Raw genomic sequence first — 25,823 nt, 5'->3', positions numbered from 1 at the left:
TCGCCATCCTTCCTCTGACCTCTCCTCTCCACCCTATCAATAATAACAGAGCAGGTTATAATTATCCTTAATCTTTCTCTCCTTTTACCCTGTCAATTTGGCTAACACAAGTCCCAGAAGAAAGAAAGTTGTATATATAACATAAAGCTAAGTACAACAGAAATAATTTCCTCTGTCAATTTTCCTAGCCCAAGTCCCAAAAGTGGTGTGTATATATAACATAATAATGAGATATTTCTGGTGAAGGCTACCGACGGCAAAAATGCATGAAAAGAGAGTTTTATAAGACAAAGTAAAAGCTGAAATTTTAACCTTTCATCACTTGAGTTGCCTGAGGTGGAAAGCCATTCAAGATCCAAAAAGTTTGAATCACCAGAGGCAATATTCAACTTCAGCTCTTGGGACACGAAGCACGTCAGAGGCTGTGGGAGTATACCTAAAACGAATTTTGGAGGAAAATATGGGGGAAGTTCTCACCTGATAGTTAGGCATGGCAGGTGTCAGGACATGCAAAGATGCTGCAAATTGCACCAACCACACTTTACCTTTCCATCAGCAGCTAGTTCATCTCTGATGAAACTTGGGGTCATGCTTGGAATCCCCAGCCTGCAATAAGATTGGGACGCGCTTATAGTGGATAACTTATTCTTGATTATTCCACAAATATTTCTAAAAGATGCTTAAGCACTAATGTATGTATAATCATAATATAAGTATCCATATAAGTAGTTTAAATGAGATACTCTTTTCGGGCTTGAGTCATCTTCAAGGTATACTACATGAGCAAACCTTGTACCACCACATTTTAAGCACCGCAAGAAAATATTGCCAAAATAAGCACCAAAAAACTTGTTTAAACTACAAGATCCCCCCTCCCTCCCAAAAAAAACACAAGAAATTTTTATAGCGAAAAAACAAAAAAAGGTCTTGAATGTTAAGAGCAATCAATAAGACCTATCCTTCAGAATGCCAGGTCTCAACAGTGTACCACCACATTTTTGTAAATGTGAGATTTTCTCAATAAAACAGGTGGAAGAATACGGGGATTTACTTATTGAAGAAGAATAAGGGAGTTATTTAAGGTCTCCGAATGTATTTTTAAAGGTTATAGAGTATCAGTAATTGAGTGGCAGTATGAATAATACCTCACTTGTTTTTTCGATGATTTGCTACTTTCTTTCTGCCTTTTGTCCTTCACTAACTTTCAAAATAAAATGAGAGGCATATATCTCTGTCAGGTCATAGCTAGACAACAAAGTTCCAGTACATGGCAATGAGTTCAATGGATACCTTTGGCCCCCTTTCAATAAGAGCTCCTCTTAGGATAACCCCCGGTTGATGGATGAAAACAAAAGCATGCTGATACGCACTGTGGATCCAGACTATACAATTCTCTGGCACAATTTCCAAGGATTTGAATGTGTTGTTGTTTTGATCCGCATATAGATTTGGACAATTTGCAGTTCACCAAATAAGCCTTATAGATACCCTTGAGGCAAGTATCAAGGCAATTTGAACCTACTTGAATGCACAAGTCTCGAAGGAACATAAAAGAAACAAGAGGCATTGCACCTCGTCCTCTAGCCCATGTATGGAGCAGAGCCTACAATTGAAGCATGCAAACAGAAGTAAATAACAAACTTGGTAGATAGATAGTAGAGCAATAGCGAAAATAACGCAAAGCCAAGGTAAAGTAGAAATTGTAACCTACACACCTTAACATACTTCCTCAGGAGCGATGGGAAAGCTGCCAGAAAAACAACTGATGCTCTGACACGGTGTACAATAAATGCTATCATTTGCTCATCAGTCAGCTCTGTTATCATATGAAGCGCATTGGCAAGATAGATCCTCATAAGGGAGAAGAAGAATCAAGGTCAAGAAACATACTTCAAGCTCTCCTTGCGGGGCGATAGCACAAGCTCTCTAATGGACAACCAGCTCAGAGGATATACAACCTAGCTAGCGAAGACCTTGCGATGGTGGTCTTTTTGTTCACCTGAACAATGGAGAGGTGCTTTCCAACAACCGTCATGGTGGTGCGGCGTGTAGCTCATGTCGCCCATAAGACAAAATAGAAAATTTCCCATACTAAAATGAATTTCAGTAGATCTCCCAACATCTGAATCATTGACAATTTACGGTAAAATTGATAAAGAAGGTCGACCTTGGGGCAGTAAACAGGTTGGTGAGGAGGCAGATCAGTGGTTTCTATAGAAAGCACCAGGATCATGCTAAGCGGTTCTACTTCATATTATTAGAAAAATAAATAGATGCTAATGAACCCTACCTCCAGAGTGGCAATCGATCTCCATCTGCTTACACATTTCCACAAGCACAGAGTGCAAGCTCTGTCGGAATTCGGATCCGCCCCAAACTTATTCTCCGGAAACACATGACAAAAAATACAGAGCTCACTAAAACACATCCAAAAACTAACACAATGCACTGCAGTTATTAACCTCAACAAAATCTGAAACTGCATTCGAACTCAAATTGTCTACAATCTGAAATATACACATATAGTGTTTACATACAGTGTTGGCCGAGTTCACAGACAAAATACCGATAGAAACAAATTCACAGTTCAGCTAGGCATGTCACATGTATCTGGAATGTGGGAGATGTCGCAACACACAAAAATTGGTAACCCAGTTGTCTCACCTTGTATCCACCAGACGACCAACGATTCCTCCCAGTGGTGGCTGCGCCTGTGGAACCAACCTCTGCTATATATGAAGAAGCAGATGCTTTTTATTCCCGAGAGACAGGAGGATGGCTAGCACCACAAAAACCAGAGTCAGAGGATGGACAGAACCAGAAATAAACGCCAATAAAATCAGAGAATGAAAAACTTAATTACGCTGTTTTCTTTAAAGCATATCAACTTCTTTCCCCCCCCCCTTATAATCATTGACATACATAGCGCTCAAATCAATATGATGCAGTCATGCTGCTTTTTAAATAGAATGTAAATGAACTAAAGTCATGTTTGGATACATGGGGCTAACAATTAGCCCATGTTTTTTAAATACCAATTTGAAAGACTAAACATGGGCTAATTCTAAGCTATTAGAGCTAATGATTGTTAATCGGTGGTTATAGTACATTAGTCTTTATTAGCCCATAATTAGCCCATGTTTAATCTATTTTTGCAAAATGGTTCAATTTTTAGCTGTGATCCAAACAGGTCCTAATTGTTCTCCACTTCTTGCAGCTACCAGCTAACATGTTTTGCATAAGGTTAGCTGTCGCATAGGCATTAACCAAACAAGCTCTTGACAGTGACCGAGAGCTACAAAATGGGTACCCACTTGCATCCTGACCAATTAGATATAGATGTGTACAGTACTTAAGTGCATGTGCATTCCTGTAAACCAAAACTTAATCGTTATCAAGGTCCTCAGAGAAGTGTGCAATGCATAGGCTTGCTGCCTTGTTAAATAGGAGTCGGAGCAGCAATTGTTCTGCTGATGGTGTAGTGACGGGGTTGGGCAGATAAGAGTAAAGATTGGGTTGCCAACTTGCGAGCCTCTCTCTCACTGACCTGACCAGATAACTTTCAGCGGCACATCCCAAACATGCTGCTAAAAAAATCTCCTAGAAATGGGATTATACTCATGCTAGCCACAACAACATACTAACAGTTTCGAACCCGTTTTGGTCGAGATCAACACAACTTACTGATTCGACAATTTTACTATATATATCAGACTGGGGTTGTGTCTGAGTACATTAAACAGTTCGACGTGCTATTACACCAACTAATGGCTCATGAGCATCAATTGACATCTACCATGGTAACAACTCGGTTCATTGATGGTTTAAAAGATGAACTGAAAATAGCAGTGATCATGCAGCGACTGTCTGACCTAGATACAACTTGTTCACTTGCATTATTACAAGAAGATATGACGAATAGCTTTGCTAGATTTATTTGTATAATTTATTGCAGGTAAATACTCCCTTCTTCCTTTATAGGTGAGTGCCCATGCGTTGCAACGGGAATATATAATACCATGATAACTTATATACAAAATGTGCTTTATATTGTTATAAGAAAATGATCTCATATTTATTGAAGTCATCCACATGATTTGAAACTTATTTATGTCTTAGTTTTGGTACAAGAAAATGATCTCATATGGGATCATGTAAGTTTAAGTAGTAGCTGCTGACCTGAACTTGCATTTGGAGGGACTTCAGATACTCAATTGTCTCGTCTAGTATAGATGCTTTGTCAGTCTGAAAACAATTGGAGCTAATAAAGTAAGACAAAAGAGCGGCAGAAAACAAAATAAACATACTGACAATGATCAATGGCACCTGAATTTCAGTATTCAAGGATCAAGGGACTTGTACCTGACAAGAAAATATGCATAACATGTATTAGTATACCTTGTTGCAGTGTGGGATCAACTCTTGCAACGCACGCATCTTTTCTTTGATCCGGTCCCTTCTTCTCTACATCAGCAGCAGCTAATAACGCTGTAAGAACAATTTATCAAGTAGTTGTCTGCCTTTCTGAAAATAGGCTTTGCGTTGCTAGCACAATTTGATTCTGATCTCACCCTCTCTGAGAGATTATGGACTTCAGCTGCACGAGTCCGACGTTTCGGCCCATGCCGCTGCCAGGGTTTGGTCTCCTCAGTTGCCTCCTCACACTCGGCATCTCGCAATTTCCTCATCAATTTTATTCCACTCAAACATCTCTATTTCGACTCTATTTTCTAGCAGTTCGTTCAGGATACATGTTATACAAAAACAAAAGTAAACACCTCACTTCGACTATCTGACTCGTCTCTACACATTCCCTTCCTCTTGTGGCCATGGACGCTGTCACTGGGCAGCCCGGATCCCCCATAGTTGCTTTCGGACCCACCGGATGACGATGTGCCGTCGTGCGCGCCGGCATCGCTCGGCACCTCCGACTGCAATGCTGTGTCCTTCCCCCTGATCCCCGTCGGCGTCCTGGGCACCTGGTTGCTGCCGTAGAAGGTCGAGCAGATGTCGCCGGCCCAGCTAGACTCGACGCCGCTGCTCCCAACGGGTGGCGGCGGCGACGAAGGATGCGAGGTAGGGCCCGGGAACGTGCCCTCGTGTTGTGGGGCGGCATCGGCGATCGTGCTGTACCAGAGCTGCGTGTACAGGTCCTTCTCTAGCGGGTCGTCGAGGGTGTTCAGGAACCACGCGGCGGTCTCCTCGGTAGTGAGGCCGCTGGTGCCCGGGCGGTCGCGGTCAGAGGGCGGCGCTGGCCTGTGGTGCGCCTGGGGCTGCGCTATGACGCTCCCATTGTGCCACAATAGCTCCACGAGGTCATCGTCTGGGCTGCGGTGCGGGCGCCATTGGAGGGAGCACGCGCAATCAACCAATGGACATGAAAGGAGACTTCTTTTGTGGGTGGGGGTGAATGGCGAAACAGAATCCTTACACGATGGGCTTCTTCTGACTCTCTGCTGCGAACCTCGTATTGTCGTCCATCTCGTCAGGATTCCTATGACCCGGTGGAGAACGTCTCCTCTCCTGCAGAAGGAAGCCCCGTGGCAAGAACAACCGGCGTTAGCGAACTAACCAGAAGAAGAAACTTCTCCATCGAAGCTGCGGACCTGTTCCTCTTCTCTAATAATCGATAGATACGGTGCTCTCGCTGAACCAATGAACCGAATGAATAGGCGGCGCTGCAGCGGCCGGGGGCCGGGCATGCAAATCCCAAGCATGTGGCGGCAGGACACGGGCGCGCGTTCACCGGGCGCAGGCGAGCGCGGAGGTGAGGGAGCGGAAGGCGACCTCCTCGCAGGGGAGGACGAGGGCACCGCCGGCGCCCGCGAACCCGAACTCCTCCTCGGCGCGCCGCAGCAGGGACGGAACTCAAGGCGGTCCAGCAGCGCGATGTGCACCACGAACCGGCGCCGCCACTCGCCCACGTACACCGCGAAGTGGCCGCGCGGCACGTCGGACGGCAGCCGCATGGCCTCCTCCTCCTCCTCCCCCTCCCCTACAGCAGCACAGAGGAACACGAAATGGAATCGAATAGGGCAGCGCTGAGTAGGAAGGGAAGATCGGATCAGAACAAACTCAAGAATCGAATAAGCTAGGAGTTGTTGATCCAGTACCTTGTTCTTGAAGCTTGCTTGCTTTGGTTCACTTCTCTTCTCTACTTCTGTCTTCTGGATCTGGTGGAGCCATCTCGTCGGAGCCTCGATCTGCTGCCGCGACAAGAATCACTGAAGTCGGGAGATCGATGGACGCGGACTCAAACTTGGATGGCGGTCGGCCACCGCCAGAGGCATCGCCGCAGAGGGTGAGGATGGGTAGAGAGGCGGCTAGGTTTTTAGGATTTGGAGTTGGGGTGCGGGGTTAGTGATGCGGAGGGGCATCCTGTAACTCCCATAATTGTTGGCGGCGTGAAGCGCGGTGGGGTTTGTGGGCGGGCGGGCGGGCGGAGGCGGGCGGCCGCCGGAGCAGATCGAGGCAGGTCTGCGCGGCGCAGCGCGGCGCCGGAGTGATTAGGGTTTGGTGGGGGGAGTTGGCTGCCCGCCCAACGCGCGCGGAGGACAGGAAAGGAGGCGACGCGGGCAGGTGAGGTGTGCGGGCAGGAGGGCGAAATAGGAAATGAAAAAAAGGCAGAACGCAAGGAGGCAGCCTACCCCTTACAGCCTTAATAGTAGTAAAGATTAGCTGTATTGATTTGCTAATTCCGCATTCTTTGAAAACTATACTCTTTACAAGCAAAGGACTTAGTTTTACACTCCGATAATTGTGCATCTTGTTCTAACCACTAATCAAGGGATCTAGTTTGAATTTAGAATTATAATTTTCAGGTTTCGCCTATTCACCCCCTTTAGGCGACTTTCATACACCATTATGAGTGAAAATGGAATGGATAAAGATGTAACTAGGATATTTGTTAGTTGGATATCGAATATTTTGGTGGATATGAATATAAGTTAGAATTTTCCAAAATAATAACTAAATGAATATTATTTTATAGATAATTTTGGAAGAACAATATCATTCTACGAGTAGATACTAAAGTAAGAGTATGTAACATATGTAGCACATTGAAATTGTCAAAATTGTTTAATCATCAAACGTATATAAATTAAAAAAATATAAATATGCATATATTTCAATAATTAAAAACATTTATAAGAAAAAAATAATATTTGACAACAAAAAATAATGTATTTAAATAGAATTTGTAACAAAAATTATATACAATTCAAACTAAATCAAAGTAATATTAATTAAACTTAATACTTATATAATCAAGGAGTTGCGACGGTTTACAACAATATTCACGTAAACTATCCATAAAAAAATTTTAAGATTTTTTATTGATTGTCTCCGCTCTATATATAATATTTTTTTGATTTGGCTAACTGATGTTATTGTTTACTTCATGCAAATATGTCTTGATACAACACGGCCAATGAAGTGAGCGATTAGAAGAGAGTTCACAACGATTGACTGAATGAACAGAGATTATAAAATGACATAATTCCATCATACAGAAACCAAATAAGAGAAAGTTTGTGAGATCAAGTTTCTAAAATAAGTCACATAAAGTCAAACTTATAAAAAAGATAGATCAAAATATGGAGTGATTGCTAAAGACAGACATCAATAAAAACTGGATGCGCTCCATATAAATTATGCCACTTCGTAGTAATTACTAACGTTTAAAACCAACAAATAACATTTCATTTTGCTGTTAATGTGACAAATCATTGCTGCTCCATCCAATTCAGCAACCTCAAACACCATGTAGTCCATTGCGCCAATGTGGTCTCAGAAACGACCTAATGCTTGCAAGAGCCAAGAACGTCGTGCCGTGCTTGGGCTGTAGCCTCGGCCTGTAGTGCTGGCCCGGCCCGACACGATTATTTTTTTATTTTACAAAAAAACGTATATACCTATATACAATTTATATTCAATATTTAAAACATTTTAGCGTGATGTTCTACTGGTTAGACAGTTTTACCCAGTGTCTCCCGCCCTTCTTCCATCAGGGCATGGGTTCGAACCCCACCTCTTGCGGGCTAACGGGCTGGCCCGACATAGTTAATAGGCCGGCATGACGTGCATGTGCCATAGTTGTGGCTCGCGTGCATCTAGCCTGTGCTGGGCGTCGTTACGCTGATTTAATTAAATGGATCGACGGCCTAACGGGCTAGCCCGACACAGTTAACAGGCCGACATAACGTGCCTGTGCTATAGTTGTGGCCCGCGTGCATCTAGCCCGTGTCAGGCGTCGTTTGACATCTATAGACGTGCAACAGATTAATTTGAAATAGCTGTGAGGGGTTATTTGTAAAAAAATGACGCATGACGACCGTTGAAACTGGTGCTTTAAGTATAGTATAGATATGTAACACCTCGTCGACTCCCGGACAGACAATACTTACTCCTGACAACTTTCTAGAATCATATATTGTCCCCACAGACCAACATGGGTCTTTTGTGCACATTTTGTCCTCACTCATGCGCACCCGAGAAAACTTCCTGGTCGGTCACCCATCCCAAATTGCTCCAATCCAAGCACACTCAACTTGGAGGTTCTTTTGAGATAGGCTTCCAAAAAAGAAGATGCACCATGTTGGTATGGATACTCTATTAATTCTATTAAGCCTTGGGTCAGAATATCACCATCCTAGGGGCTAGGATATCACAATGCACCCCCCTTAGAAGACCGACATCCTCGTCGGTCAACCCCAATCCAGGAACCTCCTCTCTTAGCCACGTATGTGTCTAGTGTCATTATATGCCATGTCATGTGACCACTCCGGGCCCACATGCTCCATATACTCGAACCCCTAACCCACACACACCCGTGAAACCGCGAGGGTCGACTTTGATACCACTTATAACACCTCATCCACTCCCGGACGGACAGTACTTACTTCTGGCAGCTTTCTAGGATCATATATTGTCCCCATAGACCAACACGGGTCTTTTGTACGCGCTTTGTCCTCACTCATGCACACTTGAGAAAACTTCTCGGTCGGTCATCCATCCCAAATTGATCCAAGCCAAACACGCTTAACTTGGAGGTTCTTTCGAGATAGGCTTCCGAAAAAGAAGATGCACCTTTTTGGTATGGATACTCTATTAATTCTATTAAGCCTTGGGTCAGGATATCACCATCCCAGGGCCAATATATGACAATCCACCCCCCTTAGAAGACCGACGTCCTCATCGGTCAACCCCAATCTAGGAACCTCTTCTCTTAGCCACGTCTGTGTGTCTAGTGTTGTCATATGTCATGCCATGTGACCACTCCGGGCCCACATAGGCCATGCGCCATATACCCGAACCCCTAACCCACACACGCCCATGAAACCGCGAGGGTCGGCTCTGATACCACTTGTAACACCCCATCCACTCTCGGACCGACGATACTTACTCCTGGCAGCTTTATAGGATCATATATTGTCCCCACAAACCAACACGGGTCTTTTGTGCGCACTTTGTCCTCACTCATGCGCATCTGAGAAAACTTCCCGCTCGGTCACCCATCCCAAATTGCTCCAAGCCAAACACACTTAACTTGGAGGTTCTTTCGAGATAGGCTTCCGAAAAAGAAGATGTACCTTGTTGGTATGGATACTCTATTAATTCTATTAAGCCTTGGGCCAGGATATCACCATCCCAGGGGCAAGGATATAACAATCCACCCCCTTAGAAGACCGACGTCCACGTCGGTCAACCCCAATCCAGGAACCCCCCCTCTTAGCCACGTCTACGTGTCTAGTGTCGTCATATGCCATGCCATGTGACCACTCCGGGCCCACATGTGCCATACGCCATATACCCGAACCCCTAACCCACACACGCCCATGGAACCGCGAGGGTCGGCTCCGATACCACTTGTAACACCCTGTCCACTGTCGGATCGACGATACTTACTTCTGGCAGCTTTCTAGGAGGATATACTGTCCCCATAGACCAACACGGGCCTTTTGTGCGCACTTTGTCCTGACTCATGCGTAGGGCTGGACGAAATGATCGTCGGCTCGCTCGGTTCGTGGTCAGCTCATCTTGGCTCGGATTAGCTCGTTTGAATTTTTTTCATGAGCTGAGCTGGCATCCTAGCTCGGTTTGTTAACGAGCCAGCTCACGAGCTAAACGAGCTATCTCATTTCAACAAAACAAAACTATATGCATATCATTTACGTAAAAATTAATGAATGTGTTATATATATGTGTGGTGTATATGACCTATGAGTTAAACTAATGATTGATGAATTATGTCATTGTGTTAAATTGGTCTATGTGAATATAAGTGTGGTTTAAACTGTTGAACATGTGTGTGAATAGTGAATTGATGAGTAATGAGTTGTGTTAATTTGGTGTTATATTGATGTGGTCTGTGAAACTATGGGTATAATTACTATTTTCTGTTGTTAAATTAGTTTGAAATTAACTAGGAATTGATTATTATACACATATTATTTTTTTCTGCTCTAGCTCGCGAGCTAAACGAGCCAGCTCGAGCTTGTAAACAAGCCAAGCCAAGCTGACTATGTGGCTCGCTATCTTAGCGAGCCGATCGAGCCAAGCTGGCTCGATATCCAACCCTACTCATGTGCACCTGAGAAAACTTCCCGGACGGTCACCTATCCCAAATTGCTCCAATCCAAGCACGCTTAACTTGGAGGTTTTTTCGAGATAGACTTTCGAAAAAGAAGATGCACCTTGTTGGTATGAATACTCTATTAATTCTATTAAGCCTTGAGCCAGGATGTCACAATCTCAGGGGCCAGGATATCACAATATATATATAGTATATGTATTTAGAGCCCTGGCTCTGTTTAACTACATGAAGCCCCGACCACCTACCGACCGGGCCTGCCGACCAGGTGTGCAGACCGCACCAGGCCCCTTTTTGGCTTATTGTACCCAACTGCTTACGCCAAATTATCATATGAATTATGATGATGTGTGTATCAGTTTATGCAAATATAGTTTGTGCACGATTCGAGTATCCAGTCCGACAAGAAGATTGTGCTCCCACAATCTGGGCATCTGTACTAGTCCCCACACAAATATTGGAATTACGATGTTTTATGTTTCAGTTTACTCAACAGTAATGCACGTGTCGGTCTATGGGCCATCGAGAAGATATGGTTCCGCATAATACGTGCATCAGGCCCACGATCCCACCCACTCGCTCGCAGGCTTCCTAGTTTACCTCACCCGCACGCACGCGGCGGCGGAACCCTAGACATATCCGCCGCCATCGCCTTCATCTACTCCACCGTAGAGATTCTAAAATCGGCCAGTCCTCATTCCCCTCCATACACCGGTCAGTCCTCCACCGCCGTCGCCTTCATTCCTAAAGCATCCCGATCCTTTGGGACTCAAATGTGATACAATTACTAGTCTCAGGAGGCTAGTAAACACATTTATACAATAGATGATTCCAGATCTGCTAAAATGAGACAAACCTATAAAGGTGGCGATCAACTTTAAGAGTTGGTCCACAACTTGGGACATATCATAGAGTGGGGCTGAAGCAGCCTGATATACGCAGCGAAGCAAATCAGCGGTCCAACAGCCACAAGCAAGGTTGGGAACAGTCGTAACTCTTACCTGATCTCCTTTTTCTGAAAAACAACAAATAAGCAAGGGTGAGTACAAACGTACTCAGCAGCCCACCTTCACCCGCAGAATGGGGAAATCAGATATAATGCATGAAATATGTGGAGCTCAGGATATTTTGCAGAAACAACAATATTTTATGCAGGGTTGTTTTGTAAAACATTTTGTATTTTGCAAAGCGCATCCTCTCCAAAAGGAGCAGGAAATTTTTCAATATTAGAACAAAATCCCCTGGACTAAACCATCCAGGTATCTCAGCAGTTTCCCACTGGTTTTCATTTTCAAAAACAGCTACTGGACTTCCCGTCCACCATAGCTCACGGCTCAACCGCTGGACCTTTTAAAAACCACTTTTCTCAAACACACCCTTTTTTTAAAATGAAACACTAATCCATACCACACTAGACTCGTCCATTCCTGTGGACACAGACTATTCGAATAGGTTTTCAAACTCTGCGCAGAGGTGTACACTTTACCCACTAGTCCGGCTCTGCGATCTCATAGCTAGTGAGACCCGAAACCGAATCTCTTTCTTTCCTCGCATGTCCTTACCTTAGCGGTTATACCGGAAGGAGTCAGGCCACTACCATGTCCAAACCGGACAAAACATTCCCCCTCCTTATCCTCCTGGTGCTCCCCAGCCTTCATAACCCTGAGGTTTGGACCGTACGAGTTCAGATTGAGTGACTGCCCATACAGTCTCGAGTGGTTGTACTTATCATGAGTACAGGTAGTGAAGGATGACAAACCGGTCCTTATGTGAGGGGACAATCCTTATGCTCACACCTAAACCAGTTGAGCCATCACCTTAGGCCCTCCCCTAAACCAGGGAGTCCCTGATCATCCCACTCACAAGGTGATAAGGGTGAAAACCCTTCATCATACACATTTTGAAAAGCATTTTCTTTTGAAAACCCACACCTTTTCTCAAATCATTTGTAACAAATATATCAAGGATTGATTGAGGCAAGCGGCTGGGTGGCCATAATAACTTGTCTCAAAATCATATCATGCATAAAATAACAGGCTGAGGGTTGTGGTTGAAAAATCATAGGTAATTTATGCATCAAAGGGATCCAGTGAGCTTGTCATGCTTATCCGGCGAAGGGGGAAGGGGAGCTCGCGGAACTGGCTTCTAGCTCCACCGCCTGGCGTAGACTTGCAGATCTGGACTCCACGAGACGGCACAAACGCTCCGATAACTAGGCGACATGAACAAGCAAACATACAAACTGAAAGGGAATTAGGCTTACACCTATTTCCTAATTGATTTTGGTGGTTGAATTGCCTAACACAAATAATTGGACTAACTAGTTTGCTCTAGATTATATGTTCTACAGGTGCCAAAGGTTCATCTACAACTATACTAAATCGACTGTCCGGAATACCATAGATTATTTCGGATAGGAGAAGCTTTTTGGAAAAACAGGCCAAGCGCGGACCGTCCGGGCCCTTGCGGCAGACCGTCCGCAACACCAGGATGATCCTCGGACAGAACCAATGCAAAAATCCAAGTCTACACTACGGACCGTCCGGAGGAAAAGCAAGGACCGTCCGAGACCTCGCGCGGACCGTCCGGCCTCAGGCGCGGACCGTTCGGTAGGTGAGGAACCGAAAAACCCGAAGGTAACGGGTTCGGAAAAATGAATTATAGCGTCCTCGCGGACCGTCCGGGGTGCACGACCGGACCGTCCGCGACTGGCTTTATCTGACATCTGACGACGCATTAAATGCAATATAGCCGTTGATATAGCCATTACTGCTGGCCGTTGCGTTTTCAGCCGTTGATCTACAGGGGCGGACCGTCCGGACCAGGCGGGCGGACCGTCCGCGGTCGGCAGAATGGAGCAACGGCTAAGAAGTGGTTGGTGGCTATAAGTACAACCCCAACCACCTCCATTCACAACACCCAAGCATTCCAACCTTCAACATTTAATACAAGAGCTAGCAATCCATTCCAAGACACATTCAAAGCCTCCAGTCTCTCCAAGTTCCAAAGTTGAGACAAGTGATCATTAGTGATTAGTGACTTGAGAGAGAGAAAGATCCGTGTGTTATTTGTCGCTCTTGTCGCTTGGCTTTTGCAATCGTGCTTTCTTTTGATCTTTCTTGCGATCAACTCAATTGTAACCAAGGCAAGAGACACCAATTATGTGGTGGTCCTTGCGGGGAAGTTTGTTCCCGTTTGATTGAGAAGAAGAAGCTCACTCGGTCCGAGGGACCGTTTGAGAGAGGGAAAGGGTTGAAAGAGACCCGGTCTTTGTGACCACCTCAACGGGGAGTAGGTTTGCGAGAACTGAGCCTCGGTAAAAGAAATCTGCGTGTCACACTCTTTATTCGCTTGCGATTTGTTTTGCACCCTCTCTCGCGGACTCGATTATATTTCTAACGCTAACCCGGCTTGTAGTTGTGATTAATTTTGTAAATTTCAGTTTCGCCCTATTCACCCCCTCTAGGCGACTTTCAATTGGTATCAGAGCCCGGTGCTTCATTAGAGCCTAACCGCTCGAAGTGATGTCGGGAGATCACGCCAAGAAGGAGATGGAGACCGGCGACAAGCCCGCTACAAGCCACGGGAAAGCTTCATCGGGAGAGTCCCACAACAAAGGGAAGGGGAAGGAAAAGAAACCCTGTTCCCACAAGTCGCATCAGAGTGGGGACAAGAAAAAGAAGATGAGGAAGGTGGTCTACTACGAGACCGACACCTCATCGTCATCTACCTCCAGCTCCGACGCGCCATCTGTCACTTCTAAGTGCCATGAGCGCAAGAAGTTTAGTAAGATCCCCTTACACTATCCTCGCACTTCTAGACATACTCCATTACTTTCTGTTCCATTAGGCAAACCGCCAACCTTTGACGGTGAAGATTATGCTAGGTGGAGTGATTTAATGAAATTTCATCTAACCTCACTCCACAAAAGTATATGGAATGTTGTTGAGTTTGGAGCACAGGTACCATCCGTAGGGGATGAGAATTATGATGAGGACGAGGTGGCCCAAATCGAGCACTTCAACTCCCAAGCCACAACCATACTCCTCGCCTCTCTAAGTAGGGAGGAGTACAACAAGGTGCAAGGATTAAAGAGCGCCAAGGAAGTTTGGGACGTGCTCAAGACCGTGCACGAGGGTGATGAACTAACCAAGATCACCAAGCGGGAAACGATCGAGGGGGAGCTCGGTCGCTTCCGTCTTCGCTAAGGGGAGGAGCCACAAGACATGTACAACCGGCTCAAAACCTTGGTGAATCAAGTGCGCAACCTCGGGAGCAAGAAATGGGATGACCACGAGGTGGTTAAGGTTATTCTAAGATCACTTATTTTCCTTAACCCTACTCAAGTACAATTAATTCGTGGTAATCCTAGATATACACTAATGACTCCAGAGGAAGTAATCAGGAATTTTGTGAGCTTTGAGTTTATGATCAAGGGCTCACGGAAGATCAACGAGCTTGACGGTCCCTCCACGTCCGAAGCACAACCGGTCGCATTTAAGGCGACGGAGGAGAAGAAGGAGTCTACATCATGTAGACAACCAATCGACGCCTCAAAGCTCGACAATGAGGAAATGGCGCTCGTCATCAAGAGCTTCCGCCAAATCCTCAAGCAAAGGAGGGGGGAAGATTACAAGCCCTGCTCCAAGAAGGTTTGCTACAAGTGTGGTAAGCCTGGTCACTTTATAGCAAAATGTCCTATTTCTAGTGACAGTGACAGGGGCGACGACAAGAAGGGGAGAAGAAAGGAGAAGAAGAAGTACTACAAGAAGAAGGGCGGCGATGCCCATGTTTGTCGTGAGTGGGACTCCGACGAAAGCTCTAGCGACTCCTCCGACGACGAGGACGCCGCCAACATCGCCGTCACCAAGGGACTTCTCTTCCCCAACGTCGGCCACAAGTGCCTCATGGCAAAGGACGGCAAAAAGAAGAAGGTTAAATCCAAATCCTCCACTAGATATGAGTCTTCTAGCGATGATAATGCTAGTGATGAGGAAGATAATTTACGTACTCTTTTTGCCAACCTAAACATGCAACAAAAAGAAAAATTAAATGAATTGATTAGTGCTATCCATGAAAAGGATGATCTCTTGGATTCCCAAGAGGACTTCCTTATTAAAGAAAACAAGAAGCATGTTAAGGTTAAAAATGCTTATGCTCTAGAAGTTGAAAAGTGCGAAAAATTATCTAGTGAGCTAAGCACTTGCCATGAGACTATAGACAACCTTAGAAATGAGAATGCTAATTTGTTAGCTAAGGTTGATTCAAACATTTGTAATGTTTCAATTTCCAATCTTAGAGATGATAATGTTGATTTGCTTACTAAGATTGAAGAATTGAACAAATCTCTTGCTAGCCTTAGGAATGAAAATGAAAAATTGCTTGCTAAGGCTAAAGAATTAGATGTTTGCAATGCTTCCATTTCCGACCTTAGAAGTAAAAATGATATATTGCATGCTAAGGTTGTAGAATTAAAATCTTGCAAACCCTCCACATCTACGGTTGAACACACTTCTATTTGCACTAGATGTAGAAATGTTGATATTGATGCTATTCATGATCATATGGTATTAATTAAGCAACAAAATGATCATATAGCAAAATTAGATGCTAAAATTTCCGAGCATGAACTTGAAAATGAAAAATTTAAATTTGCTCGTAGTATGCTTTATAGTGGGAGACGCCCTGGCATCAAGGATGACATTGGCTTCCAAAAGGGGGACAATGTTAAACTCAATGCCTCTCCTAAGAAATTGTCCAACTTTGTTAAGGGCAAGGCTCCCATACCTCAAGATAACGAGGGTTACATTTTGTACCCTGCCGGTTATCCTGAGAGCAAAATTAGGAGAATTCATTCTAGGAAGTCTCACTCTGGCCCTAACCATGCTTTTATGTATAAGGGTGAGACATCTAGCTCTAGGCAACCAACCCGTGCTAAGTTGACTAAGAAGAAAACTCCTAGTGCATCAAATGAACATAGCATTTCATTTAAGACTTTTGATGCATCTTATGTGTTAACTAACAAATCCGGCAAGGTAGTTGCCAAGTATGTTGGGGGCAAACACAAGGGATCAAAAACTTGTGTTTGGGTGCCCAAAGTTCTTGTATCTAATGCCAAAGGACCCAAAACCATTTGGGTACCTAAAGTGAAGAACTAAACTTGTTTTGTAGGTTTATGCATCCGGGGGCTCAAGTTGGGTAATCGACAGTGGATGCACAAACCACATGACAGGGAGAAGAAGATGTTCTCCTCCTATGAGAAAAACCAAGATCCCCAACGAGCTATCACATTCGGGGATGGAAATCAAGGTTTGGTCAAAGGATTGGGTAAAATTGCTATATCACCTGACCATTCTATTTCCAATGTTTTTCTTGTAGATTCATTAGACTACAATTTGCTTTCCGTTTCTCAATTATGCAAAATGGGCTACAACTGTCTATTTACTGATGTAGGTGTCACTGTCTTTAGAAGAAGTGATGATTCAATAGCATTTAAGGGAGTGTTAGAGGGTCAGCTATACTAAGTAAATTTTGATAGAGCTGAACTCGACACTTGCTTAATTGCTAAGACTAACATGGGCTGGCTCTGGCATCGCCGACTAGCACATGTTGGGATGAAGAATCTTCATAAGCTTCTAAAGGGAGAGCACATTTTAGGATTAACAAATGTTCATTTTTAGAAAGACAAGATTTGTAGCGCATGCCAAGCAGGGAAGCAAGTTAGTGCTCACCATCCACACAAGAACATCATGACGACCGATAGGCCACTGGAGCTCCTACACATGGATCTATTCGGCCCGATCGCTTACATAAGCATCGGCGGGAGTAAGTACTGTCTAGTTATTGTGGATGATTATTCTCGCTTCACTTGGGTGTTCTTTTTGCAGGAAAAATCTCACAACCAAGAGACCTTAAAGGGATTCTTGAGACGGGCTCAAAACGAGTTCGGCTTAAGGATCAAGAAAATTAGAAGCGACAACGGGACGGAGTTCAAGAACTCTCAAATTGAAGGCTTCCTTGAGGAAGAGGGCATCAAGCATGAGTTCTCCTCTCCCTACACGCCACAACAAAATGGTGTAGTGGAGAGGAAGAACCGAACTCTTTTGGACATGGCTAGAACCATGCTTGATGAGTACAAGACATCAGATCGGTTTTGGGCCGAGGCGGTCAACACCGCCTGCTACGCCATCAACCGGTTATATCTACACCGAATCCTCAAGAAGACATCATACGAACTCCTAACCGGTAAAAAGCCCAATATTTCATATTTTAGAGTCTTTGGTAGCAAATGCTTTATTCTTGTTAAAAGAGGTAGAAAATCTAAATTTGCTCCTAAGACTGTAGAAGGCTTTTTACTAGGATATGATTCAAACACAAGGGCATATAGAGTCTTTAACAAGTCCTCTGGACAAGTTGAAGTTTCTTGTGACGTTGTGTTTGATGAGACTAATGGTTCTCAAGTAGAGCAAGTTGATCTTGATGAGATAGGTGTTGAAGAGGCTCCGTGCATCGCGCTAAGGAACATGTCCATTGGGGATGTGTGTCCTAAGGAATCCGAAGAGCCTCCAAATGCACAAGATCAACCATCCTCCTCCACGCAAGCATCTCCACCGACTCAAAATGAGGATGAAGCTCAAGTTGATGAAATAGAAGATCAAGCAAATGAGCCACCTCAAAATGATGGCAATGATCAAGGGGGAGATGCAAATGATCAAGACAAGGAGGATGAAGAACCAAGACTGCCACATCCAAGAGTCCATCAAGCAATCCAACGAGATCACCCCGTCGACACCATCCTCGGCGACATTCATAAGGGGGTAACCACTAGATCTCGTGTTGCACATTTTTGTGAGCATTACTCTTTTGTTTCCTCTATTGAGCCACACATGGTAGAGGAAGCACTCCAAGATTCAGATTGGGTGGTGGCGATGCAAGAGGAGCTCAACAACTTCACTAGGAATGAGGTATGGCATCTAGTTCTACGTCCTAATCAAAATGTTGTAGGAACCAAATGGGTCTTCCGCAACAAGCAAGACGAGCATGGTGTGGTGACAAGGAACAAAGCCCGACTTGTGGCCAAGGGATACTCCCAAGTCGAAGGTTTGGATTTTGGTGAAACTTATGCACGCGTAGCTAGGCTTGAGTCAATTCGCATATTATTAGCCTATGCTACTTACCATGGCTTTAAGCTTTATCAAATGGACGTGAAAAGTGCCTTCCTCAATGGACCAATCAAGGAAGAGGTCTATGTTGAGCAACCTCCCGGCTTTGAAGATAGTGAGTACCCTAACCATGTTTATAAACTATCTAAGGCGCTTTATGGGCTAAAGCAAGCCCCAAGAGCATGGTATGAATGCCTTAGAGATTTCCTTATCACTAATGGATTCAAAGTCGGAAAAGCCGATCCTACACTCTTCACTAAAACTCTTGAAAATGACTTGTTTTTATGCCAAATTTATGTTGATGATATTATATTTGGGTCTACTAACGAGTCTACATGTGAAGAATTTAGTAGGATCAGGACATAAAAATTCGAGATGTCTATGATGGGGGAGTTGAAGTACTTCTTAGGATTCCAAGTAAAGCAACTCCAAGAAGGCACCTTCCTAAGCCAAACGAAGTATACTCAAGATATTCTAAGCAAGTTTGGGATGAAGGATGCCAAACCCATCAAGACACCCATGGGAACCAATGGGCATCTCGACCTCGACGAAGGAGGTAAATCCATCGATCAAAAGGTATACCGGTCGATGATAGGTTCTTTACTCTATTTATGTGCATCTCGACCGGATATTATGCTTTCCGTATGCATGTGTGCAAGATTCCAAGCCGACCCTAAGGAAGCTCACCTTACGGCCGTAAAACGAATCTTGAGATATTTAGTTTATACTCCTAAGTTTGGGCTTTGGTATCCTAGGGGATCCACATTCGATTTGATTGGTTATTCGGATGCCGATTGGGCGGGGTGTAAGATTAATAGAAAGAGCACATCGGGGACTTGCCAGTTCTTGGGAAGATCCTTGGTGTCTTGGGCTTCAAAGAAGCAAAATTCCGTAGCTCTTTCTACCGCCGAAGCCGAGTACATTGCCGCAGGACATTGTTGCGGGCAACTACTTTGGATGAGGCAAACCCTTAGGGACTACGGTTACAAATTAACCAAAGTTCCTCTTCTATGTGATAATGAGAGTGCAATCCGCATGGCGGATAATCCCGTTGAGCATAGCCGCACTAAACACATAGCCATTCGGTATCACTTTTTAAGGGACCACCAACAAAAGGGAGATATCGAGATTTCATATATTAACACTAAAGATCAATTAGCCGATATCTTTACCAAGCCATTGGATGAACAAACCTTTAACAAACTTAGGCATGAGCTAAATATTCTTGATTCTAGGAACTTCTTTTGTTGATTTGCACACATAGCTCATTCATATACCTTTGATCATGTCTCTCTCATCTGCTATGACTAATGTGTTTTCAAGTCTATTTCAAACCAAGTCATAGGTGTATTGAAAGGGAATTAGAGTCTTCGGTGAAGACAAAGCTTCCACTCCGTAACTCATCCTTCGCCGTCGAGCAACTCTCCGGCTTTGGTATAATCTTCACTCATATTTTATTTGCCAAAGGGGAGTAAGTAGTTAGCAAGGGCTCTAACGACTCCGTTTTTGGCGATTCATGCCAAAGGGGGAGAGAGTATTAGCCCAAAGCAAAAGGACCGCACCACCACCTAATTTTAAAACTAAGGATTTTCAATTGGCAATTTCAAATTGGTATCTTATTGTGTTCAAAAGGGGAAGAAGTTAGTATTTTCAAAAGTGATATCTTAAAACCCTCTTGAACACTAAGAGGAGAATTTATTGAGGGGGAGTTTTGTTTAGTCAAAGGAAAAGCATTTGAAAAAGGGGGAGTTAATTTCAAATCTTGAAAATGCTTCGCAAAATCTTATTCATTTACCTTTGACTATTGCAAAAGAACTTTGAAAAGGATTTACAAAAGAATTTGCAAAAACAAAACAAGTGGTGCAAGCGTGGTCCAAAATGTTAAAAATAAAGAAACAATCCATGCAAGAACTTATATTGACGCAATTCAAAGTAACCTTTGCACTCACAATTATGCAAACTAGTTCAATTATGCACTTTATATTTGCTTTAGTTTGTGTTGGCATCAATCACCAAAAAGGGGGAGATTGAAAGGGAATTAGGCTTACACCTATTTCCTAATTGATTTTGGTGGTTGAATTGCCCAACACAAATAATTGGACTAACTAGTTTGCTCTAGATTATATGTTCTACAGGTGCCAAAGGTTCATCTACAACTATACTAAATCGACTGTCCAGAATACCGTAGATTATTCCGGACATGAGAAGCTTTTTGGAAAAACAGGCCAAGCGCGGACCGTCCGGGCCCTTGCGGCGGACCGTCCGCAACACCAGGATGATCCTCGGACAGAACCAATGCAAAAATCCAAGTCTACACTACGGACCGTCCAGAGGAAAAGCAAGGACCGTCCGAGACCTCGCGCGGACCGTCTGGCCTCAGGCGCGGACCGTTCGGTAGGTGAGGAACCGAAAAACCCGAAGGTAACGGGTTCGGAAAAATGAATTATAGCGTCCTAGCGGACCGTCCGGGGTGCACGACCGGACCGTCCGCGACTGGCTTTATCTGACATCTGACGACGCATTAAATGCCATATAGCCGTTGATATAGCCGTTACTGCTGACCGTTGCGTTTTCAGCCGTTGATCTACAGGGGCGGACCGTCCGGACCAGGCGGGCGGACCGTCCGCGGTCGGCAGAATGGAGCAACGGCTAGAAAGTGGTTGGTGGCTATAAATACAACCCCAACCACCTCCATTCACAACACCCAAGCATTCCAACCTTCAACATTCAATACAAGAGCTAGCAATCCATTCCAAGACACATTCAAAGCCTCCAATCTCTCCAAGTTCCAAAGTTGAGACAAGTGATCATTAGTGATTAGTGACTAGAGAGAGAGAAAGATCCGTGTGTTATTTGCCGCTCTTATCGCTTGGCTTTTGCAATCGTGCTTTCTTTCGATCTTTGTTGCGATCAACTCAATTGTAACCAAGGCAAGAGACACCAATTGTGTGGTGGTCCTTGCGGGGAAGTTTGTTCCCGTTTGATTGAGAAGAAGAAGCTCACTCGGTCCGAGGGACCGTTTGAGAGAGGGAAAGGGTTGAAAGAGACCCGGTCTTTGTGACCACCTCAACGGGGAGTAGGTTTGCGAGAACCGAACCTCGGTAAAACAAATCCGCGTGTCACACTCTTTATTCGCTTGCGATTTGTTTTGCACCCTCTCTCGCGGACTCGATTATATTTCTAACGCTAACCCGACTTGTAGTTGTGATTAATTTTGTATTTCAGTTTCGCCCTATTCACCCCCTCTAGGCGACTTTCACAAACCAGCAAGTATACCAACAAATATTTAGTATAGTGGTCAGAATAGCGATATATGGATGGTAGAGTCTTGAGTAGAATCTGTGGCATGTGGTGTTGAGATACTACTAGTGGTGGAGCGGAGGTGCTTACCAGGAGGGTGGACTGGAGGCGAAGCGACACTATGCGTGTAGCCGGCAGGGCGGAGTTACTGAGTGGGTGGGGTGTTTTCCTTGGCTGAGGGTGTTGAGTGTGTGTGGAGAGGGAGAGGGTAGTTGGGTGTATTTATAGCTGGGTGTATGTGGTGTAGCACAGTGAAGTTCACTGTTGGTGAGAATAGTGACAAATGAAAAGTCTGACTTAGTATGAACAGGAGAGTTATAGGCAGAATATGGGACAAGAGTATTTTGGGAGTTTTCTGTAATATGAACCATGCTTAAGGGATGACATGGTTGGATAGGGAATAGTTCGATAAGAATTTAGAAACAAAAGTTATTGGAATCGGAGTTTGGAAGCCTGGTTCGAAGGAATCTCAAAGTTAAGCGTGCTCAACTTGGAGAAACCTAGGATGGGTGACCAGATGGGAAGTTCCCTACTGGAAGGAAAATTACAGTCACCGGAATTCGTATGACTAGAATATGGGTCTGGCTGGTCTTAGGTGGACTGGACAACATGATGGATGAGTAGTTGAAATTTGGGGTGATCGGATGATCGATGAATAGTAACGACGAATAGTAACAATGAATAGTGACGACGAAAAAGTTACATAGATATCATCGATAAATAGTAGCGATGATGAATAGTAATGGTGAATAGTAATGGTGCATAGTGATGGTGAATAGTCGCATGAACGAACGATGGACGATGAATAGTGCCGATGAACGAACGATGAACGATGAATAGGAACTATGAACGAACGGACGAACGATCCGAATTTCGGTAGCATAACAGCAGGACAAAGATTATCTGGACGAACGATGAATAGGGACTATGAACGAACGACGAACGATGAATAGGAACTATGAACGAACGATGAACGATCGAATGATCGAACGAACGATCGGAATTTCGGCAGCATAACGGTAGGAAAAAGATTATTTGGTCGAACAAACGGACGAATGATCGATCGAACGAACGAACGAACCATGAACGATCGGACGAACGATCGAACGATCGGACGAACGAACGAACAAACTAAGAACAGGGGGACGAACGATCGAAGAACGACCGAACGATCCTTGTGCTAGTGTGTGCTTGTGTGGGAGATGGAGTGGGCTTGTGTGTGGGGGGGTGAGAGTTGCCATGAAATGGCTTGGGCTGGGATGAGAGGAGGCCCTTGCCCCTCTATTTATAGCCATGGTGGGGGATTAGGGGGAGGGATGAGAGGATTAGTGGGAGGATGAGAGGATTAGTGGAAGATTAGCATGGATTTGTCTTATATTAGTGTAATTAGCTTGTAGAGCTCACTGTATGACACTGGAGGCATACATATACGTATGAGCATGAGGAAAGTTATGAAGAAAATATTTGTAGGGACTTGAAAAATGATTCTGAAGGTATTTCTCAGGAAGAAAATACTTGGAGATATATCGGTGGAATATTTGGGCAGTATTTCTGGAAAGAATTTGAGAAGGATCACTGGAGAAACATTTGTAGGATATTTGAGGAGGATTTTAGAGAGAATATAGACTACTATATTTTATTTGCTGATATCAACTCGCAAACAAACATTTTGAAATGAAATTTAAAATTCAATTTGAATTTAGAGCGAGTTTGAGAAAATTTCAAGATTTGAATTTTTCGGATGCTACAATTCCCTCCATCACATTATTGTCACCGAGTCACTTCGTTCGTTCGCCCAACTACATTTGAAGGAAGCACCAACCGTAGACCAAATAATCGAATTGGATCAGTGGTAATCAGTAAGTTCTAAATCACCAACATTCTATTTGATTCGTTGAATTTATCGTGGTTCGTTATTAACACACACATATTTTCTCTACATTTAGTTCGTCAGTTTTCTTTTCATTATACAGTTGATTATGCTGCTGTCAACATATGACCAAACACACATAGTTGCATCCAGTTATTTAGATTGCCGTCAACATATGACCGATTTGGAATATACAGTCAACTTTTTAGTCGCCAGTAGCCCCAGTTCGATTATGCTGCCCGGTAATTAGAGGAACAATCAAATCTTTTGTTGTATATTTTTGTTTCGTTTATGCTGGTCATTAACTAAAGAACACTATCAGTTAATATGTATATATTGCATTACATAAATTTATTTTATGCCAAGATTCTGGAAGCAAACCTTCTCATAACACAAATGTTTCATAAACTGTAATTATGCTTAACTGCATCTGTTATCTACATATCAGCGTAACTCAAATGTTTACCTTCTAATATTTACCTGCATTTCATATTTACATAAACCTTATCGTAAATCAGATTCACCTTCTAGTAACTCAATTGTTTCATATATTGAAACACATATCAGCGTAACTTCAATGTTAATTTAGCGTAAGTCATTTGGCGCCAGTACGCAAAAAAAGAGCCTAGGTGTCGTATGCACACCTGATCGGCCTTCAAGGTTTGTAGGTGGTTGTGGCTTACTATATTAATTTGTTGTTGCATATGTGCATAAAAATATTTGGTTCAAAAGATCTTATCTATATGTTTATATGTTTCTACATGGTTTGTTTTGGCAGGAAAAACATACATGAAGAACGTGGACCGACCTCCGTCTAATCCAAAGCGCATAATAATTTAGTCTAGTCAGGAGTGCTTTAGTGTTGATATACCCCGTGTGCCGGCGACATCTGTCAGTCACAAACCAACGCATGCCGGTGACGACGACGATAGCGACTTTATGCCAGTAATGAAAAGTGTAACCTTGATAGCAGTCCTTCAAAATTGGTGAAGAAGACCGTTACAAAGCGGATGAAACCAGTGGAACCCCCGACAGGTTAGTATTTATGTTCAATGTCAATATATCACTTCTTGCGTGAAAATACATTGTACACTGAAATAATGTCTATTATATTGTTAATGTTTTTGCTTTAAAACAAGTTTGTTGGATTGTCTAGATATATTTGTAATGGGGATTAGGGTTTTTGATGCCCAAAACTGATTTGCGACTATGCAGATGTAAATGTAAATGGTATTGGTATCTCATTATATAGGTATAACATATTTATTGTAACATTTTTACAGCAGAGGCTTAATGTTAAATGCAATCCACAAGATGTTATTGTAAGCATTCAGATTTTAAATGACAGACAACGTCAAGCTATTGCACGGAAGGGGTTCTCCAATATACTTGATATGAGAGTTGATGCGCTTGGCAGTAGATCACATTTATGTTGGTTGATGGAAAAGCTTGATCATGAGGATATGACAATTCAAGCCGGCCCAGGAAAGGAGTTGAAAATTATAAAGGACACAATGCATCTTATACTTAGGCTACCAAATGCCGGCAGTGGAAAGCTATTAGGCATTGACGAAGCTGTTGCTGCAAATAATTTAGGGTCTGAGCTTGGTTTACCCAAAGAAGACTTCGGTGTTGCAGCTCTACAAGATCAACTAAGGAAAGGAGGCGACGATGACCTAAGCATCAGATCTTTCTTTCTGATACTGTTTAATCGGCTGTTGTTCTCTACTGCAAGCTGGGGAATAACTAACCATGAGTTGCTTTTGACTGAAGAAATGGATCGTTTCCACGAGATGGACTGGTGCTAGCTCATATCAATGACTTATGCCAAGCGGCCAAAAGTGGCACAATAGGAGCATCACTAATGTTTCTACAACCATATACGGCTGCTCCATCA

General features: G+C 43.8%; 1 protein-coding gene across 1 annotated transcript; it reads right to left on the bottom strand.

Annotated features, from left to right (window-relative positions):
- Window positions 1-415: 415 nt before the first annotated feature.
- LOC103654692 (transcription factor PHYTOCHROME INTERACTING FACTOR-LIKE 13) lies at window positions 416-5,481 on the bottom strand. Its single transcript, XM_020552339.2, has 8 exons — window positions 5,432-5,481; window positions 4,777-5,328; window positions 4,572-4,683; window positions 4,399-4,464; window positions 4,186-4,245; window positions 4,045-4,103; window positions 546-606; window positions 416-436 (listed from the first exon to the last, which is right to left on the bottom strand). The coding sequence occupies exons 1-8, from the start codon at window positions 5,479-5,481 to the stop codon at window positions 416-418; spliced, it is 981 nt and encodes a 326-aa protein (XP_020407928.2).
- Between the last annotated feature and the right edge of the window lie 20,342 nt (window positions 5,482-25,823).

This window comes from Zea mays, chromosome 4, assembly GCF_902167145.1.
Source record: "Zea mays cultivar B73 chromosome 4, Zm-B73-REFERENCE-NAM-5.0, whole genome shotgun sequence".
NCBI classification, from domain to species: domain Eukaryota; kingdom Viridiplantae; phylum Streptophyta; class Magnoliopsida; order Poales; family Poaceae; genus Zea; species Zea mays.
Note: the sequence above shows the minus strand (reverse complement) of the source record. Positions and strands in the feature narration are given on the sequence as shown.

What these genes read in the sequence shown, in the direction of transcription:
- LOC103654692 (XM_020552339.2), bottom strand. Translation starts at nt 5,481, where the DNA reads ATGGACGACAATACGAGGTTCGCAGCAGAGAGTCAGAAGAAGCCCATC. An exon ending in TGAAGTCCCTCCAAATGCAA is followed by an intron (nt 4,104 to 4,185) that starts GTTCAGGTCAGC and finishes GACATAAATAAG; the next exon opens with TTTCAAATCATGTGGATGAC. An exon ending in TTTTCTTATAACAATATAAA is followed by an intron (nt 607 to 4,044) that starts GCACATTTTGTA and finishes ATCTTATTGCAG; the next exon opens with GCTGGGGATTCCAAGCATGA.